At 36.2% G+C, this 21,821-nt stretch overlaps 1 protein-coding gene across 1 annotated transcript in view; it reads right to left on the bottom strand.

Annotated features, from left to right (window-relative positions):
• Positions 1-19,073, bottom strand: part of GLDC (glycine decarboxylase) — a 104,025-nt gene extending 84,952 nt beyond the window's left edge. The window contains exons 1-2 of the mRNA XM_003762139.4: positions 18,480-19,073; positions 17,726-17,804 (exon numbers count right to left, since the gene is read on the bottom strand). Of these exons, the coding sequence (XP_003762187.1) occupies positions 17,726-17,804; positions 18,480-18,776 (376 nt within the window). The 5' untranslated portion in view covers positions 18,777-19,073. The remainder of the gene's footprint in view (positions 1-17,725; positions 17,805-18,479) is intronic.
• Positions 19,074-21,821: the final 2,748 nt, after the last annotated feature.

Here is a 21,821-nt window from a genome sequence, read left to right as displayed (position 1 = left end):
GCAAGCTGCTAATTTATCCACGCAGGGATCACACAGGAAAATCAATCACTTCCCAACTGGTATAGAAAAATATATTTTCTCATTTGAAGGCTAGGAGTAATGGAGAAGCACTCCAGAAAAGAAACATTTATTAGTGGTAGCTGGCAGAAAGTAGCATCCTATACTATAGTAGGGTCAGCTGTAATTAGACTTCAAGGAGTGATTGATTTTGTCCACACTAGAGGCCAAAGAGACAAAAGGTCAGATTTAAATCTTAGAAAAAGTTAAGTTGAACTTTGGTTTTTGACATTTTTTTACAGATGTTACTCAAAGCTGTCTGTTGTATGTTTTGAAAAGTTAGCTTTCTCCAAATTCAAACCCCCAAAATTGCATGAACAAAATATGATCTCATATATATGTATTATTTCTCTCTATATATATACTAAAATGCATATTTTTTGCACCAAACAATAAGCATTAGTGAACTATATAACTGACCTTTAACTTTGAATGATTTTTCATTCAAATTCAGAGAACATAATTTTATTTTATTCTATCTTAAAACTTTACTCCCATCTCTTTCCATCTGAAAACCAAATGCTTCCCTTTAAACCGTTTTTGCCCCTCCAGTTCCAATTAATGCTACAAAACCTGCAGAGAGGCTGTATGATGTACTAGATTGGGAGCCATAAGGTACAAGTCAATGTTATGGGCTCTTTTGAGCCTCAATTTCCTCAGCAGTGAAACATGTAGAATAATATTAGCCCTGTATGTGTCATGAGGTTGCTTCACAGAAAGTCATTTGTAAAATATAGAGTGCTACGTATGGGTGGTTGCCATTATTATTGATAGGCAATTTTAATTTGGAGACAAATATCAAGTAACTATCTTCATTAAGAGTAAGAGAGGTGGAAAAGAGTTTTCCTCAAAAGTGAATTTATTCATCAATCAATGGAGGAGCTGTCTTGACCACATGACTTTTTTGGATCATTGGTAAGCTTCAATAAAACACTCAGTGTAATATCAGAAAAGAGCACTGGTTTTAGGATCACTGACAATTCCAAAGGACTCATGATGAAAAAATGCTCTTTACTACACCCAGAGAAAGAACTCTGGGAGATGACTATGAACCATTACATAGAATGCCCAATCCCTCTATTTTAGTCTGCCTGCATTTTTTATTTCCTTCACAGGCTAATTGTACACTATTTCAGAGTCCAATTCTTTTTGTACAGCAAAATAACTGTTTGTACATGTATACTTATTTTGTATTTAATTTATACTTTAACATATTTGACATGTATTGGTCAATCTGCCATCTGGGGAAGGGGGCGGGGGGAAGGAGGGGAAGAAGGGGAAAAATTGGAACAAAAGGTTTGGCAATTGTCAGTGCTGTAAAATTACCCATGCATATAACTTGTAAATAAAAAGCTATAATAATAATTTTAAAATTAATTTTAATTTTAAATTAAATTTAATTAATTAATTTTAAAAATGCTCTTTACATCTAGAAAGAGAAATGATAAACTCTGAGTGCAGATTGAAGCATTTTTTTTGCACTGTCTTTTTGTTTTTTGTGATATGGCTAATATGTTTTGTATGACCTCACATATATAATGGGTATTATGCTGCTTATCTTTTCAATGAGTGAATTTTTTAAAAGAATGTTTAAAAAAATAGAAACCACATTAGATGTGAAATCAAAGAAAGAAAGTTTAATTCTAATAAATCATCTGCTATGTGCAAGACTCTGTGTTAAGTGCTAGGAATACAAAGAAGACAATGAAATCAATTTTGCCTTCTCCATATACTCCAAATATTTATAGTGATACTTTTTTGATAGCTAAAACTTGAAAATAAAGTAGACAGTAGGCCTAGCAATAGGAGGAATGGCTAACAAATTGTAATTCATAAATGTGATCGAATATTATTCTGCTATAATTATATATATGATAAATACAAAAAAGCAGGAAAAGAGCTAAATACCTATATGAACTGATGCAGAGTAAACAAAGCCAAGAAAACAATATATATAACTGCAACAATGTAAATGGAAGAACAATGACACACCAAAAAATCCAAAGTAAATGTATCAAAATCATAAAAATCAAGTGGATCTCAAATGAAAAGATTTGCGAAGAAACTTTCAACTTACTCTTACGGAGGTAAGAAGTCCATAGGACATATTTTGGGATTTTTTTTCAATATATTGATCACTTATATTGACTTTTTTCCTCTCTAAAAAATAATTTGTCATATGGAATAATACTCTAGGATGAGTAGAGGGAGATATACCTAGGATATTGTGATGATCACAGTAACAAAAATAGAAAATATCAATTAAAATTTATTTAAAAAAAAAGAATAAGATCTCACTTATATATAAGACTGTATATAGTATAACATATATACACAGATAAATAAATATAAGCTATTTTGAGATGTGTAAGAACCCTAGGGTGCCTTCCCAGAGAGAATGACAATAGAGCTGAGCCTTGACCAAAAAAAAATTATGGGATATGGATCTGAGGAGATGTACTATCAGGCTTTGAATACTGATGAGGGGAAAAAGCATAACAAGTTAAAATAACCTGAGGCAGATAATGGAGTGTTCAATTTGGAGAATAGCTACTAATCAGATTTGGTTTAGATTTGGAGTTCAGGAAATATTGTATATGATTTGGAGGATATAATTTTACTGGTGTCACTTTTCTCTTCATAAGATGAAAGTGCTAGATCAGACAACAACATAGCTAGGACATTCAAAGCCATCTTTAAATTTTCCAAAGCTCTTCATATGGCTTATCTCATTATTTCAGTGGTCTAATGGTAAGTCAAATCTATTACAGTGGTTTATGGCCTGCTGAACTATACTAACAGGCTATCACTAATATTTTACCCAGATTTATCCTTCCTCAAAATTTCATGAATGTCTGAGAATGAAAGCTGAATTCCCATAATCCCCTCATAAAAGCCAAAATTCACCTTGTAAAATCATTTGCTAAAAGCCTTCAATTCAGATTTTTTACATGTATTGATTATATAAAGGAAAGGAAAAACTATACAAACTCAAAAATCAAAAGTGAATATTGCAAAATTATAAAGAACAAGCATAGAAAGACAAGATATGAGAGGTTGCTCCCAATCCCCCCTTTCACAAAGGTGCAACTTCTCTGGGTATTGCATATTGCCTGTGTTTTTAGATTTTTTCCAGTATGTTGATCAGTTGTGCCGATTTTTTTCCCTCTTCATTTTTTGAGCTTTAAAAATACTATTTGTTATATAAAATAGCTCTTTGGGAGGAAGGGGGAAAGATATTAGGAAAAATTATCATGATGTAAAAAAACAAAAGACATCAACAAAAACTTTTTTAAAAATATATTAATTAATTTTGGTATTTTTCCCCTCTTCTTCCTCTTTTTACTTTTAAACAATTCTTTGTAAAATGGGCTGGTACTCTGGAAAGGGGAGAAGGAAATATACAGGAGGAAATTTAAGTAATTATTAAAAACTAAACAATATCAATTAGAAAAAACATTTAAAAAAAATAAAAGAAGCCTTCTAACTCTTTTGGAAGCCCTTGAAGCCTTGCTTGGAAAATCTTTTCATTTTCTTTAATAGAGTACAGGTTTCTAATAAGTTGAGATTGATAGCACCACATATGAGGTGCACCTTCTTTGAGCCAAGAATGAAACCAGCACAAAGGACTAAGCTGTATACTACTCAACCAGCTGAAGCCTGCTTTGGTCTGACTCTCCATGGGAGAACAATCTAGTTGCAAAACATCTAGTTTTGATGTCATGTTATTCTTCACCCGCTTAAGCTGAGAGCCAATATGACTGCCAACTTTAACTAGGTCTTATCTCCCCTGGGGAAAATAAGACAGATTAGTTATAATAACAAGGAGAGAAGTTAGAATATCCAGCCAAACTATCATCTTTTTCTACAATATAAACTTCCTTTACTTCTCTGTTCACAAAAAAGAGCATTAATGATGTTAATCTCTGATCCACACAACAATCCTATGAGGTATGGGCTAGTACAACCCCCATTTTACAGATGAAGAAATGGAGGTAGAGAGATAATTTGCCAGAGTCATATAGCCAGTAAGTGTCTAAGGCAGACTTTGAACTCAGATCTTCCTAACTGCAAGTTCTGTAATTTATCTATTCAGTTGACCAAAATAGAATCAAATTAGCTCAGAAGAAATGCAAGATGCACAGTTAGAAAAATCACCCCAAATATTCATAGGGACTATTTGTGTCCAACCTGTGGCACAGCATTCCAATGTCTGATCAGCCACAGTTAGACACACTGTAACTCTACTCTAACATAGTAATATCATTCTGGTTCTTTTTGAGAACGAATTACAACAAGCGATCTTGATACTACTGCTACACTCCTGGTTGTGAAATGCCTTCTAACTGCAGTTACCTGATTTTTAGGGATTTCAGATTCAGAGAAAAAAGTCACAAGCCAGAAAATTTCAGTGTTGGAGCACTTATTTAGCATGAGAATAAAAAGAAATAGCAGCTATAAAGATGGAGTGATTAAGAAGACATAGCTGGTTTCTGGGAGTCAAAACAAGGGATGATTTTATATATATAGGACCCAGCAGTACAATAATGAGTTTAATTGGGAGTAATGATTCTCATATCAATGCCATGGGAATATGTGAAAGATTGTACCTCTCTGTGTTTTCTATTTATTTTATTATTGTGTCAATTAAAACTTTTGCTATTTGGCTAAAGATAATAGGATATTTTTGTGTAATTATGATTTCCCCAAATACTCAGAACCTAGGCAGAGTATGGCCTTCTAAAGTCCTATGTAATCCTTTCTATATTTGTAGAGTGTGATTTTAATACCTGAGACAAACAGAATGAAATAGGCTCTTAAGTTAACTTTATAATTAATTATGTGAAAATGAAAAGTCCAATTAAGAAAATTCAGCTGAGTAGAATGGGAAATTAGCTACTATAGGCTTACAGATAGATGTTATTTATAACCATTCTTTGTTGTGACCAACAGCATACATATTATTTGTTAGATGGCTAGCTGGAAGGCAGGGTGCAGTCTGTGATAATGTGATTATAGTGATGTTAACTTACTGACTCTCATGGCAATAAAATCATATTGTTGGTTTTCTGAGATACTCTGCCTATGTAATTCAGCTAAATAGTCAGAGACAATAAAATACATTCAAAAGATCACATATTTATAGCTGAGAGGATCTCAGAGAATATCTAATATATTCATCTTATTTGATGGCTAACAACACTGAAATCCTCTTCTTTAGCCATTCCACTATTTACCCCAACCTGTCTCTGCTGTTCCTCATGCACGGCACTCTGTCTCCTATCTCCATGTTTGGACCAACCTACACAATAGGTTGTCTGCCATGTTTGACATTCACACCTTCTCAGCACTACTTCTGAGAACAGAGTCTTTCAAAGTTCAGCTCATGTGCCATTTCCTGCATGGTCTTTTCTAATCCCCTATCCTCAACTGTAAGATGTCTCTCTCAAAATGATGTTAATTTGTGTTGTATTTTGTGTATACTTCTATATGTACATATTCTTTCTACCAATAAAATGTGAACCTCTTCTAGAAAAGAATTACTTCATTTTTTTCTTTGTATCTTCAGTGCCTAATACAATGAAAATAATAATTATAATAAATAACTAGCATTTATATAGCACTTACTATACTTGGTAGGTTCTCAATAAAGGCTTATTGCTCAATCAGAATCCACTGTCCACTTGTCCACAGTCACAAGAATACAAAATATTAGAGCTAGTATTTAATCTGATTCTAATCTATTGATTCTATCATTCTATCATGTGGTGTCCCAATGTACAACTTTATGACAATGTGACTTGCTCTCACTATTATATGGTGGTGACCAATGGACATTTCTTTCATTCACTTTGACTAAATAAAGCCAAGAAATTTTTTGGAAACCAGGAAAATAAATTATTGCTCAAGTAATGAACCATGAATGAACCATCTACACCCAGCGAAAGAACTCTGGGAGATGACTATGAACCACTACATAGAATTCCCAATCCCTCTATTTTTGTCTGCCTGCACTTTTGATTTCCTTCAGAGGCTAATAGTACACTATTTCAAAGTCCGATTCTTTTGTACAGCAAAATAATTGTATGGACATGTATACATACATTGTATTTAATTTATACTTAAACATATTTAACATGTATTGGTCAACCTGCTATCTGGGGGAAGGGATGGAGGGAAGGAGGGGAAAAGTTGGAACAAAAGGTCTTGTTTCAATGCTGAAAAATTACCCATGCATATATCTTGTAAATAAAAAGCTATAATAAAAAAAAATTATTGCTCAGTAACCTAAGAAGGACAAATGCCTTATTGAACCCCAGACCAACCCCATGGTTATAACATGTTTCAATGAAACCCTGTGAGAACAAGCTATAGATGATGAAGAGGGAATAGGAAGAAAAAGACAACTTGTCTGACATTGACCAGTCAGTCAAAGAAAAGTTTTTAAATCCATTGATCAGATCCCTCTCTATTAAGCCTCAAAATCAAAGAAAGCAATATTCTATTAAAATTAAAGTTTCATTCTCTCCCCCCCCATCCCTGCTCAAAGAATATAAAATAATTTATTCCAATTCTATTGCATATTTCCTGCCTTGTAAGAAAGAACATTGTATTTTTTTAATATCATCAAAATCTTACATGACTTGTTATCCTTACCTGTATGGACAAAGTGGACAATGTAACATAAAAGGAAAAAAATCTCCTAAGCAAAATTCACAGTAATAGACATTCTCTATTCATAGCTCTATAGTCTACAAAAACACCCTCCCTTTTTGTGGCTCTGATTCCTGTAAATGGCTTCCTTTCAGAATGTGAACCAAAAGAATGTAGCCAACCAAGAGAGAAAAAGAAAGTAAGGACCCATTGAGAAACACCTGGAAAGCTGCCATCATTTCCAATATCCTTGCCTCCAATTTTCGAGGGCAGCCCGAATGATGCGCTCCCTCCCCTAAAAGTAATCAAGTAATCCCTCAAGAACCTGAGCTGCCAATTCTTTGTTGAATGAATGACTACTCCTGACCTTATTTATTCCTTTAACTCAGTGCATTTCGTAATGCAAAGGAAAACACATTGGCCTCAATGTACCAAGAACAGAGTTCATTGATCTCTCTGACCTTAGAATTCATAGGTGAGGGGAAAGCGTGGATGTTGAATCACTGCTGACTCTTCCAAAAGCTCATAGTTAATGTTCTTATGTTACCTACTTAGAGAAGGTTTCAAAATAATAGAGAAAAAAGTTCCTTCTGCCACTTATAGAGAACAGATGCTGCAATACATGACAAGATATCAAAGAAATCTAAAGAAATTCTTCCCAGCAAGAATGAGTTGATTAGGTTGTTAAGTACTCCTGAAGAAAAAGCCAGAATGCAATTATTATTGGAAGCTATTCCTTATGTCAATTGAAATGGAAATTTCAATAATAATCCCATGTCTTGATACTTATTAGGTAGGTAACCATGGACATGTCAGTTCCTTCCCATCTATAAAATCTAAATGGGGGGACAACCAGTTCAGAGGCACAGAGACAAAAGATGGAGTTCTGTTTGAGAAACAACAAGAGAAACAGTTTGGCTACATTGTAATGTATATGGAAGAGAACTCGTGCAAGAAGGATGGAAAGGTAAGTTAGGATAAAATTGAGAATGGTTTTAAATGCCAAACAGGAATTTATATTTAATAGGAAGCCATTGTAATTTACTGGTCCTGGGAGAGACATGGTCCAACTTTTGCTTTCAGAAAATCCCGGGGAACTGAATGAAGGATTAGACAGGAGAGAGCAAAAAAAGAAAGGAAAACTATTGCAATAGTCCAGGTAACAGATGGTAAGAATATGAACTAGGCTGATAGTTTGTGAATGGAGAGGAAGAAACAGATCCAAGGGATGTTGTGGTGGCAAAAATAAGACTAGCAAAGTAATTGTATATTTGTGATGAAAATGAGTGGGAATAATAGTGACTGAGTGACTGGAAAGATGGTAGTATATTCTATAGAAATAGGGAAGTTCAAAAGACAGTAAATTTTGGGGGAAATATAGCATATTCAATTTGAGGTATGATGAATTTGAGATATATATGAATATCTAGTTTGAAATGCCTATTCAGAAATTGCTGCTAGGATGACACAATGGAGGGAGGTACTGGAGAGGTTACTGATATTCCAAGGATGTCTAAAATGGATAAACCTTTATCCTGTCAAACATTAAGAAGGAATGATTATAGCCTAAGATATAAAACCTTTATCTCATCAACCATTTAAGAGGGAATGATTATAGCCTGGGGTTTTGGGGCAGAGCAACTGAGGTAGACCTTAATCTCACCAAACATTGAGGGAAAGGTTATATAACCTGAGGCAGAATAACTAAATAGGACAATTGTTGAAACCAGGTCAGGACATCAAAAGGGAACTGTGGCACAACATAAGGAGCACACAGTAAGTGACAGAACCAGGATTGCACAGAAGGTCCATTGACTTCAAATCCAATAAGCATGTGGTTTACCATCCTGCCTTTCTATTAGAGAAATCTATCTTTCTGTCTATGTCTAAAGTGCCTAAGTTTCTGCCTGTTTGCTTCTCAAGCTACAAATCACAGAATTCTTACAATACAACACTCCAGGGCAATCTCCTCCATCCAGATCTATATCTTGCACTTAACCCAGAGGAGAAAGTGAGGCAGGTGACCTTGAGCAGCCCCCCCTCACTTCAATCCAATTCACTTGCAATCAATGCACATGCATCACTTGCATGATACCGTGATACTGGCACGGTATCATCTTCCTGATGTCATGGTCCTATTTGAGAACAAATGACAAACTGCAACAATCTGACTGTGTAGTACAGTGGAAAAGGTTGTCAGTTTAAATCGGAGACAAGCAATTTTCCTTCTTTGGGCTTCAATTTCCTTTTCTGTAGAATGAGAAGCCTAGATTACACAATATTTGCAGTTTTCCCCCCCTCCCCATTTCTATATCAGATCAAGATACTGAAAAAAGAAAAGCTTTTAAGAAAATTTCTAGTTCTGTAATCTTACTTCACATGCATATATGTAAGTGTAAGTATGTGCACATAAATGTGCACACACACACTTTATAGTTACATTGTTACTAATTTGGAAAAGGTTACAGTAACAAGCCTCAAACTCAGGGTTTTTTTCATCCTTTCATTACATTGAATCTCTGTAAAGTGTTTTTGTCATATTATGTCATTTGACCTACTGGGCAAACTTGTGATACGGAAAACAGCTATTGTAATTTTACAAGTCCCTTTCAGCTCTGACAATGGCTAGGTTATTTGCCTTGAAAATAAATGTCATTAATATCAACGTCACTCTAATTCAATGGAAATAGCTCTGAGTTTGAAGTCAGGAGGATCTGTGGTCAAATTCCAGCTCTACTACTTCTATGAATTTCATTGCCTTTGAAGTAAGGAAGTTGAAATAGATAAACTCTAGGATCTCTTCTGATTCTAATTATTACAATTCTACAGCTGCTGGTGGTATAGACTATGACAGTATATTCTATGTAATACTGGTGTCTTTTTCACCTCTTTCTTCATCTTGAGCCCCTCCCACCATCTCCTGGAATTTGAATTCTAATTTGCACCCCCCTCTAATGCAACATCCTGAGGTATCTATTCTATGCTTTTCAATTCTCTTGCCATTCCCATCTCCTCTGCTTTTCTTCTCAAACTGATGTTCAGATTCAAATTTGGATTATTGGAATAGTTATTGGAATAGGTACTACTACCCTCAATGAGGGGGAAAGATCCACATTCCCTTGACATAGGGTGCTTCTAGGGAGAGTTCAACACTTTCTTGAACTTCTCTCAGGGGCTATCTTGCAGTACTTCTCTATCTTTTCTGAGATTATAGGGGTGTATCACTGGTGGAAACTCTAAATTGGATAAGCTGACTGCTCTAAAAGAAGGCAATATATACAGTATGAAATAAGAATCCGCATGTTAGGAGACGATGGAGTATAATTTCCTTCCCTCCTGAATCTCTATAAACATGTATTCTTGTTTCCTTTAAGACCAAAAAGAAAGCAATGAACAGACTGTTTCTTAATGAACTACCTACAAGAGAAAAACATAATACTAAAGAAAGACATAGTAATCTCTTAATAGCCTCCAATATGATTTCCAGTTGGCTAATATAGGATTTAGAGATAAAAGGCAGAATTATCCAGTGCGAATACCTGGAATGAGGTCAAATGGTTTGCTCAGAGGTAACTGTGTGAACTCTATCCAGGAATGAATAACAAATATAAGCCCACAAAGTTATAGAAGCCTTAAAAGTTCATCCTGGTCATTCAGGAATACATATAGGAAATGTATACTTTACTTTTGCACCTTTCTAATAATACAGTTATCATGAATATTGTGCATTGAAGTTATCTGTGTAAGTCTTTTTCAGTCATTTTTTTTGTTATGGCTGACTCTTCATAACCCCACTGAGAGTTTTCTTGGCAAAGATGCTGGAGTGCTTTGCCATTTCCTCTTCCAGATCATTTTCACAGATGAGGAAACTGAGGCAAACAGGACTAAGTAACTTGCCCAGGGTCACACTGTTAGTAAGTGTCTGAAGATAGTTTTTAAATCGGGAAGATGACCCTAATTCCAAGACCTAACACTCTCTCCACCACATCAAGTAACTACTCCTGTATAGCCTTAGCTCCCTAATCGATTATAAATTCCATGAGAGAAGATTTTATCTTATCCAAACCTTTTATTTCCCTCAATAGCTAGTATGAAGTGAAAATTAATTAAATTAATTAATTAATTAAATTTTAATAATTTATTAATAATAAAATAAACTAATAGGAATTTTCATGCAGATAAATTGAGCTAAGTTGCATTAAATTCCTGTTCCCTCTTCCCTAACTGATCTTTTTAACCAAGTCCAAAATCAACATCCCCAACTTGGTCTGAGTTGAAGACTAATCCCAGACTTTAATCATATGACAATAATAATGACATTCCTCACTCAAAAAATAATAAATGAGCGCTCCCCATAGCTTTGCTCTCATGTTTTATTATCCCTTCTTATGGTGAGGCTATATTTAAAAGAAAAAAAGATCAAAAGAACATTTTGGCTCTCAGCTATGATTTCTTGCTGTCATCATGACAGTATGAAATATATACCCCTAGAAATGCCCTCTCTTTTAGTTATTTTAGTTATTGCTTCTAATTTGCTTTAGGGTGAAGATTTTATTTTTATCCTATACATTACTTGCTTTTTAATTCATGTTTGATAATATGTTATGTCTTCCATTAAATTGTGAGTTTTTTGAAGACAAGAACTATTTTTTTGCCTGTTTTTGTATCCTCAGGACACAGCACAGTGTCTGGCACATAATAGGCACTGTTTACTTGATTGGTCAGAATCATTAGGATGGTATGTACCATATAACTATGTATTTTACTTATTTGTTTTGCTGAGCCCATGGTCACACAGCTAGGAAGCCTGAGATCAAATTTGAACTCAGGTCCTCCCGACTTCAGGGCTGCTGCTCTATCCACTGCACCACTTAGCTGCCCTTGTACCATATGACTAAGTTGGCTCTGAGAGGGGTCTGGACTAAACATCTCACCCAGGAGAAAGTTGGCTTCGGAATTCAAAGGCTTGAGTTCAAGCATTTGCTCTATCATTTAAAAGGTAGAAAATATAAAGCAAATAGCTTTGGGGAGGGGGGGGTCTCAGTCTCCTCATCTGTTAAATAATAAGTTTGTACTAATTGGTCTCTTAAAGTCACTTCTAGCTTTAAAATCCCATGATCTATTCCAACAATATGATCACTGCAAAGTACAAGAACAAAAAGTTCCATCAGATTTATTCATATTACTCCTGTTGGATCTATAATCTTATCAATAAGTATAAAAACAAAAAATAATAATAACTTTCCCAGGTTGAGTGTTAGAAAAGCAGGAGTAATTAAGACAAATAGTCCTACCATTAGTTTAAGAATTCACATCCAAGATGTTCTTGCGAATATTTTTTTTCTAATGCAAAAGTTAATAAGTGGCCATAACATAGCTTTGCAATCAACCATGGGGTTAAAGGAGATGGGGAGAGGCACTGGCCTTATCCCAGATAATCTTGGGGTTAGCTAAGGAGAGGTAGAGTTGTGTGATAGCATGCTTCCAAGCAGGATTATGCAACAATGTTCTCTATTCCCCACCTACCTGTCACAATTATTGGAAGATTTCTCTCCAGTCCTCGGGTGCCCAGGATAAGTTGGGGAATCAGGCAGAGGTAGCCAATTTTTATACCTTCCAATGCCCCCACCCATCTTAAGTCATGGAAATTAGGATCTTGATATTTAGAGCTGGAAGGATGCTTAAACATCCTCTTTTCTAATAATCTTGAAGAAACTAAGATCCAGTAAAGATAAGAAATTTGCTCAGTCATACAAGCAGCGAGTGGGTTATGTGGGCAGTCATTACCTTGGATAGTTTTATTTTTATCCTATCTATCACTTGCTTTTTATTATTGTTTGGTAACATGTTGTGACTTCCATTAAATTGTGAGCTCTTTGAAGGCAAGATCTATCTTTTGCCTATTTTTGTATTCTTGGAACACAGCACAGTCTCTGGCACATAGTAGGCATTTAATAAATATTTACTGATTACTTGATTGGTCAAAATCATTAGTATGGTAAGTATCATATGACTAAGTTAGCTCTGAGAGGGGGCTGGTCTATGTATTATCATGAATGAGATTAGAAAGGTACAGACTCTCTCCTGAGCTCCAGTCCCACAATATCAACTGCTTTTTTGGACTTGATGTCTCATGGACATCTCAAACACTATATACACAAAGACTTTTGTTCTAACTTCCTTCTTTATATAAAGGAAACCAACATCCTCCTAGTTACTAAAATTCAAAAGCTAGGTAGGAATCATCCCTGACTCTCTCCCTGTCTGAATAAACCTCCTATTTGAACATTTAGCTTTCACTCTCCCTTCCAAATAATCACCTGCATGTCCTAAAGTTCTGGTCATTCTTCTATTCAGGAAGTTTCAATGGTTCCCTATAGCCTCCAGAGCACCAGTCTATCTTTCTAGACTTTGCATTACTCCTCATATACTTTATAATCCAAACAAACTATCTTGCTTGCTGTTGCCTACTTTTGACATTCAATTTTCTCCTTTCTTGACTTTGCAAAGGCCAGGTTCTGTATTTAAAATGTATTACCTTCCCACCTCTGGAGAAAGGAAGAAGCATTTATTAAGCCACTACTACGTGTCAGGCACTGTGCTAAAAGCTTTACAAATATTATCTCATTTGATCCTCACAACAGCCCTGGGAAGTAGATACTATTATTATCTTCACTTTACATATGAGGGAACTGAAGTAGACAGAGGTTGGTTAAAGGGCTTTTGCCCTAGATCCACAAGCTAGTAAGTGTCTAAGGCTGGATTTGAACTCATGACTCCTTGACTCTGGTCCAGTGCTCTAACCACCAACCCAGCAGCCATCTCTTAGAATTCCTGGTTTCCCTCAGGGTTTTAATCAAGTGCCATTTCCTCACCCTCCTTAGTAATTAGTGCTTCTCTTTTCTCTTTCCTATCTCCAGACACCTTAAAAATGCTTGGAATAAATATGTATTTTTAAAGAAACAGTGGATTTGGAGTTAAACACTAGATTTAAATCCTGAGATGTTAACTACCTATGTGGATCAAGTCATCTACCATTCTAGTCTTTGGTTCCTCATCTGTAAAATGAAGGGGGTGAAGGATCTGATTAGATGATCTCTAATGTCCCTTCTAGCACTCAGCTTTAAAACTCTCACAACTGAGAGTTTTCTGGCTAATCCTCAGCCTGGGTTTATTCATATGATTGTTTGGCCCAAGATTCCCAATTTGTGAAGATTTTCATCAAATCAAATTTTGATCTGCTACTGACCTGAAACAATGGCCACGTGTACTTAATTCTTGCCAAGAATTAACCATTCATTAGTCATCATTCAGGCTCAGCCTATGAATCAAGGGGGACACTGCATTTCTGATGTATCGGAGTTAAGCATTACATTTCTGAGAAACCAACTACTTCCCAATTGTTTTATTAATAAAGAAAATCAGCCTTTTCCAGATCTAGGACCCTGGAACTTCTGGCTGTGTGTGTGTGTGTGTGTGCGCGCGTGTGTACGGGTGCCCTTGTCTGCTCTAGGATCTCATCCTGAACCAACCAGATTGAACTGGCCCAGAACCCCACAGAGGCTTCAGGGTTTAAAGTTTACACTCAAATTGCAAATTGCTTACCATGAGCACACTACCAAAGAGAGAAAGAGGCGGGGAGATCCGAATCTCCTTATGCTCAAGATTATTCAAGCAAAACAAAACATAGTGGAGCTCAAAAATGAAACAATATCGACAGGTTTTCAAAAACTGAATACTCTTCAGAATAGCTTTTCAAGCATTTTAAGGACTACTTTAACCAAGTTAAATATGTCCTCGACAAGTTCTTTGATAGAGTATTTTCATGAAGGCACCACTTTGAGGGACCTACTTTCCATAATAATATTATTTCATACTTAAAATTATTTTTAAATTCCAAAGAAGAGTTTCTTCAAATGGAACACAGGATTTATAGCTGTAAGGGACTGTAGAAAACCCTCCCATTTTACAGAGGGAAAAACAAATGGGATGGGGGAGAGTTATTTGCCTAAAATTAAAATCCAAGGCTGTTTCTCTTGTATCACAGCGACTTTTAAATGAACAAAAATATATGTCTAAGGCAAACTAGTCAATAGAGATAGTCTCAAGGCATACCTTTCATCCAATGATACCACGGGTAACTTTACACTCCAAAAAGATCAAAGAGAAGGGAAATGAATAAATAACACATACATATCTTAATCTCTTAAGCAGCTCTTTTTTAGTGGCAGATAATTGGAGTACCCATCTACTGAAGAATGGCTAAACAAATTATGGTACATGAATTTAATGGGATACTATTGTGTAATGAATAATTGTGAAGGGGATTATATTAAAGAAGTTAGGAAGACTTGTATGAATTGATACAGAGGGAAGTGAGCAGGACCAGGACAATAATTTAGACAATAGCTTCAACAGTATAAACAACTTTAAAAGACTTTAGGACTCTGAAAAACACATCATTAGCATGATGCAAGAGAACTAATAATGAAGAATGCCATTCATCTGTTGACAAGATGAGAATGGGCTAAGTATGTGGAATGAGACACATTTTTCTTTTTTTCCCCCTTAGGCAATGGGGATTAAGTGACTTACCCAGGGTCACACAGCTAAAAAGTGTTAAGTGCCTGAGATCAAATTTGAACTCAGGTCCTACTGACTTGAGGGCTGGTGTTCTAGTCGCTGAATCACTGCCCCTGACACATTTTTCAAACCTGGCCAATATAGAAATTATTTTGTTTGACTATACATATTTGTTACTAGGATTCCATTCATTTTTTTCCTCCAGTGGAATAAAGAGGGAAGGTGAGAGGGAAAAAAATATTTTTATTAATGGGAAAAAATTAATTAATTATTTTTAAAAGAGAGTTATAGGATTTTAGACTAAAAGGGATCAGTTTTATAAATGACAATACTTGTATGTACATTACAAGGTTGCTGTGAAAATCAAATGAAATAAGGTGTATAAAATAACTTATAGACCTTAAAGTAATATTAAGGACAGCTATTTTTATAAGAGCTTTCTTCCAAGCCCTTTATGCCATAAATAAAGAAACTGAGACCTCAAGAGGGAAGTGGGGAAGTCCCACTGATGAGCATCTGAGCCCAGACTTATACCAGGTTTTAACTCTTATTAACTGGATTTGATTGAGATTTATTTAGCTTCTTGAACTCCAAATCCAATCAATAAATACAACCACTGTCATAACATAATAGAAGAAAGCCACATAATAGAAATTGTGCTACAACTAAAATCAGCAGAGACTTGGGTTCATATTCTACCTTGGATACCTACAAGTATCCCTATGTGTGAGAAGACTTCTATATACTGATGCAGAAGCAAGAGAGCAGATACAAAGGAGCAATATGCTCAGTGACTAGAATGGCTTAAATGAAGACAACACAGTGCTAATGTAACAATAGGCATAGCACACCTTTTCTTAGCTTCAGATCCAAAAATCTGGATTTGAAAAGAATATTGAGATGACAAGGCTGATTAGTAGATTGAGTATTGGATCTGGAGTAAAAAAGGCATGAGTTCAACTCTTGCCTTATACTTTATCCCCAGATAAGGGGATAAGGACTTGCCCTGGGTAAGTCATTTAACCTCTCTCTGTGCCTCAGTTTCTTCACTGGTAAAATGGGAATACTAGAACCTCTCTCACAAACTTGTTACAAGAATCACATGAAATAAATAATAAATAAATAAAAATAATATGGAAAACCCTCTACAAATCTTTATTATAATGCCCTTGGTACTTAATCTCATAAATTTGTTGTGAAGAAGAAATTAAATACTAAGCATTTGGCAATCCTTGAAGCACTATAAAAATTTTATCATGATTATCTAGAGCCCTATCATACAGGGACAGAATCTCAAATCAGAAATTTACCATAATCTCTACAGTAATAATAGCTAGCATTTATACAGCTGCTTAAGGTTTGAAAACAATTTACAAATATTATCTTATTTTATCCTTACAACTACCCAATGAGGTAGGTGCTCTTATTATCCCTATTTCACAGATGAAAGAACTAAGACAGAAAGAGATTAAGTTATTTGTCTAGGATCAAATAGCTAGTAAATGTCTGAAATTGAATTTGAATTTGTCTCTCTGACTACCAGGTCCATTGCAGTGCATGTGTGTCTAAAGTGTGCATCTGGTCCTAAAACTTGAAAAACCAGCTGCCTACTATCTTTAGAGAAATTTTAAAGTAGAAGAGATACTATCTTTACTATTTCAAATTGGGTTCAGCTTCCTTTCTTTTAAATTTCTCAAACCCGGTGCTTAAAAGACAATATTCTGCTGATGGGAATCTAGTACATTCTGATTGGATCAAGTGGAACCATATCATCAAAGTACTACAGAGAATAAATGTTTCTGGACAATAATCAGACTATTTAAAATTTTAGAATCTAAAATAGTTCAAAGCTCCAGGAAGGGACAAGGAAGCAAACATAGTTTCCTTCACAATTCATTTGCATGTACTTCTAACTAAATTCTTTGGATTCACCTTTATTTCCTCTATGAGTTAAAATGTTGATACTTAGAATGTGTTAATCTTCCTTACCAATGGTACTTCTTAATCAACCCTACAATGGCCTTGGGTGAGGGATGGAAAGGTGGGGGAGAACTTAGATTGAAAGATTTTTATTGGAACAAGAGGTTTGGCAATTGTTAATGCTGTAAAGTTACCCATGCATATAACCTGTAAATAAAAGGCTATTAAATAAAAATAAAATAAAAATTTAAAAAAAAAGATTTTTAAAAAAATATTTATTGAATTCATATCAGGGATCTCTTCCTTCAATTTCCCCACCCCCACACTACAGCCAATTTGTCTTTTGGGTATTCTTGTGATCAGCAGATATAGGGTACTGAGCAGTAACAAAACTGTATCAGAGTAAATCCTTCCTTTTCAACCATTAAGGAATGGATTAATTAGATCAAAAGCAGCAAGAACAAGGTAAAGTTTCTCAGAAGTCTCCCGATAACTGCTATATTTTACTTACAAACAGGATCCTCCATCTTCAAGGGTCTTCTCAGGCGGATGCTGGCAGGGATTGTCTTCTCAATCAATTCATCAACACTCTAGATTTTTTAAAGAGCCAAAAACACAGAGAAAAAAACAATATGAATAGGCTTATTCCTTTGGGAATTGCTTTTGTAATTTTTTAAAAATCCATAAAGACTTATGGGGAATTCATTTAAGTACTTTGAAACACTTTAAACAAACACAACAAAAACCTTCATTGTGCATTGACAGTTGTAAAGGGCTGATTCTCTTGGTTTCTCCGTCTCTGTCTCTGACTCTGTCTCTCTCTGAATCTCTCTCTCTCTCTCTCTCTCTCTCTCTCTCTCTCTCTCTCTCTCTTTCTTTCTCTCTTTCTCTCTCTCTCTCTCGTTTACCAGGAGGGAATAACTATTCAAATCCACTATTAATACTTGAAAAGGCGCAAAAATCTTCTCAGTTAAGCGACCTAAGAAACCAGAAAGTTTCAAGGTTTGCAGGGCTAAGAGACAGAGCCGGGGGCAAGAGAGAAAGCCATTTGAGAGAGGAAAAATGGGTTGCTGCCTGAGGAAAAAGGAGTTAGGGCCCAGGGCCCAAAGGGGCCGAATTGAGTGGTGGGGCAAAAAGCATGAAAAGGGGGCTGGCCGGGGGTGACTAGGAGAAACAGGAGGTAGAAAGATTGGGGGCAATTGAGGAGAGGATAGAGAGCAAAGGATGAGCAGGACCAAAGGGGAATGGGAATGAAAGGACCTTACCGCCAGTCCTAAGGTCTGCAGCATCTCCCCCTTCTCTTTGTCTCTCGGGCCAATGTGCCTCTCGGAGAAGTCATCGTGCCTAGGGAGTAGCTGCTCAATGTGCCGGGAGGTCACAGTGGTCCCAGGGCTGGGGTTGCGGTCCTCGGGGCCAGCGCCGCTGTAGTCCCGGCCCGGCTGCGCCCAGCGCCCCGCCAGGGGACTCGGCCCTGTGGGACCTGCGGGCAAGTGGAGGCCACTGGCCGCCGCCACCCCTCGGCCGAGGCGCAGTCCCCCCCACCACTTGACACAGCTCTGCATAGTCGAGGCTACTAGGTACGGACTGGGCTGAGCTCAACGCTTTCTTTTTATTCCTAAGGGGGGGTCCTCCCGGCCCCCTCCCCTCTCTTCTGTTCGGGTTGCTCTTCTGTTTGACCCGAGTCTCCGCCAAGTCCCGAGCCTAGGATATGTGTCTCCTGAGACCCTCCTCGGCTTTGGGATGGAGAGATGGATAAAGGATGGAAGGATGGAGCAGGAGAGAAGACTCGGAGTCTCAGAGTCCAGCGCTCACACAAAGTTCTTAGTCGGAGACACCTGCCGGGCTCATTTAAAGAAGAGCCAGACAGACTGGGTTAAGATGAGGTGGAGAATGGGGTCTCAGGCTCCGCCCTTCTGGGACATTTTAGCCAATAAGAAAGGACTTGACGCTATGGAGGGGGGGTATTGAGACAATGTAGCCCCCGCCCCCTCTGCTTGCCTCCACCCCCAATCCCCTCAATTCATTCCACTCTTTCCCTACTCCAGCGCATGAAAAGAACTAGCCTGGGATACTAACACTCCTACAGAGGGCTGGCAATTTCTCCATCGCCACTAGGGAGGGAAGCCAGAACCTCAGCGAGACTTCCAAATTAATCCAATCCCAAATGTAGTCAAGCTTAATGAAGTTCTATGTGAGGGGAGTGAGTGTGAAAAAATGAGGGGGGAGGGGAGTCTGGTGCAAATGTTATTAGCACCCTCTACATTTGATGCTTGGGGGGGAATCTCTCGCTGACTAATTCAGTTACAGCTGGAAAGCACAGAAACCTACAACTCCACCAGTCATTTTACAAATGAGAAAATTGAGGAAAGATGATTTGCCCAGCCATTGAAGATTCGCCTAGGCGAAACTCAAGATTTAAATTTACATATTCTCCACTACTTTCTTTACTAAGAACTTACTAAGGATGCTACATTTCTAATTGATCACATATATGTATATAATCTGTTATTATAACATGTATATATAAATATGCATACTTATATATGTGTATGTATTTCTTATTACAACATGCATATAATAAACATAAAAATAAAGGTTTACACCTTTTATTCTGTAATAACTACTTCCCACATGACGACTCAAAAAAAAAAATTCTCTGAGGTACAATAGTCAAAGCTGCTTTGAGGTACAAACTGTTGGATTTTTTTTTTGAAAATGTATTTTATTTGCTGAACTGCCATAGGAAAACATTGGTTAAAACCAATTTTTTACATCCATCCAGAAGGTTGTAATAATTTTTCTTGTGAATTATGTAGATCTGAAAATTAAGCATTATGAATGTCTTAAAACAAGTAAGTCTTTAAAAGAACTATTGGAAAAATTCATCATAACATAAATTTAAACTTTACCATGGTGAATAATTACCAGAGTTTAATTTTCTCAGACAACTACTTGGAAACCAATCTGACAACGTCATTTGAAAAGTAAACCACATAGAAATGAATTTATTGATCTCGTGAGGAAGAAGAGATCTGTGCCATTAAACAGTTTTTGATATGATTATACTCTTGCCATCATTCTTGTTTCTCATCAATTTCAACCTAACTCTTCTTCAGACATCTAATATCTGCATCTGAATTTTTAGAACTGTTAGACCCTCAGGCCTCTTTGTGTTGGCACATCTTCTAATGTGGGAGGGAAAAAAAATTATTCATCAAGAGTGCTAGTTTCCAATATGAACTCCATAGTTCAATTATCTTTGTGACTTCAGGCAAGTCACTTCACAGATCCTGAGACTCAGTGTCCCATTTGTGAAATGATGAGTTTGACCTCAGTGATCTCCAAAATTGCTTCCAGCTCTAACATTCTATAGTTAATGATTTTTAGCATTAGGATTAACAATTAAAGTCCCAGTTCTGAGGCAGCCAGGTAGTGCAGTGGAAGACCCAAGTTCATATTCTGCCTCAAACATTTATTAGCCATGTGAAACTCTGGGCAAATCATTTAACTATTTTCAGTCTCCGTTTAATCATCTTCAAAATGAAGAGGTTGGACTCAATGGGTTCTAAAGTCAATTCTAGATATAAATATCTTTTTCTTTGATAAAATGTGAATAGAGACATATGTGAGGAAGTGTACTGTAATAGAATATGAAATTTATAGTTGTAAGCCCACTGTGACATATCATAGATGAAAGTATTGATTCAAATCTTTTTACTCCTTTGGCTCTCAGTTTTCTTACAAATAATATGGGAGGCAGAGAGGCATTGCACTACATCAATAGTTCTTACTTGTGAGTTCCTACCCCCAAGGGAGTCTCAGAATCAGTGCAAGATCAATAATAATATTTAATCAATAAACATTTGTTAAATGTCTACTATGTGCCTGGCACTCTGCAAAGTACTGGGAATACTAAAAGAGGTAAAAGACATCTTTTCTCTTGAACTCATAATCTAATGGGAGAAACAATAAATAAACATATATACTAACAAGCTAATCAGTTTTGAGAGAATCCACAAATAAACAAGCATACTTTGTATAGAGTTAAATAATGAGTTGCAGTTATATGTACTTTTAAACAAATATGTATATATGTAATTGTGATGAATAAAATAGAAATACTTAAACAGCTAGCTTTTTGTCTTATTTTCTCAATAAAGAAATAAAAGTATAATCATCAACCAATTAATCAGTCAATAAGCATTTACTATGAGTCAGGCATTGTCTTTAAGTACTGGGAGTAAAAAGAAAGCCGAAATACTCCCTGCCTGCAAGGAGCTTACATAATAATGAAGAAAACAACATACAAATAGTAGGTATGTATAAAATACATATAGAGTTGATGTAACCTTAGAGGAGAAAGTTCTAGCATATGGAGACACAAGAAAAACCTTACTAAAGATGACATTTGAGCTGAGCATTGAAGGAAACCAGGGATCTAAGAGTAGCAGAGCATTACATTCATTTAAATATTTGGGGACATTAAAAAGGGGGTCTCTTCATGCTCTTAGAGTTTGGGAACTATTGGAGTAGATAATCTCTGAGTTTCCTTCTGTGATTATGTACAAGCCAAGGAGTAAAGTGAATTTATTTAATGCCAAGATGGG

This window comes from Sarcophilus harrisii, chromosome 1 (assembly GCF_902635505.1).
Source record: "Sarcophilus harrisii chromosome 1, mSarHar1.11, whole genome shotgun sequence".
Taxonomy (NCBI): Eukaryota; Metazoa; Chordata; class Mammalia; order Dasyuromorphia; family Dasyuridae; genus Sarcophilus; species Sarcophilus harrisii.
Note: the sequence above shows the minus strand (reverse complement) of the source record. Positions and strands in the feature narration are given on the sequence as shown.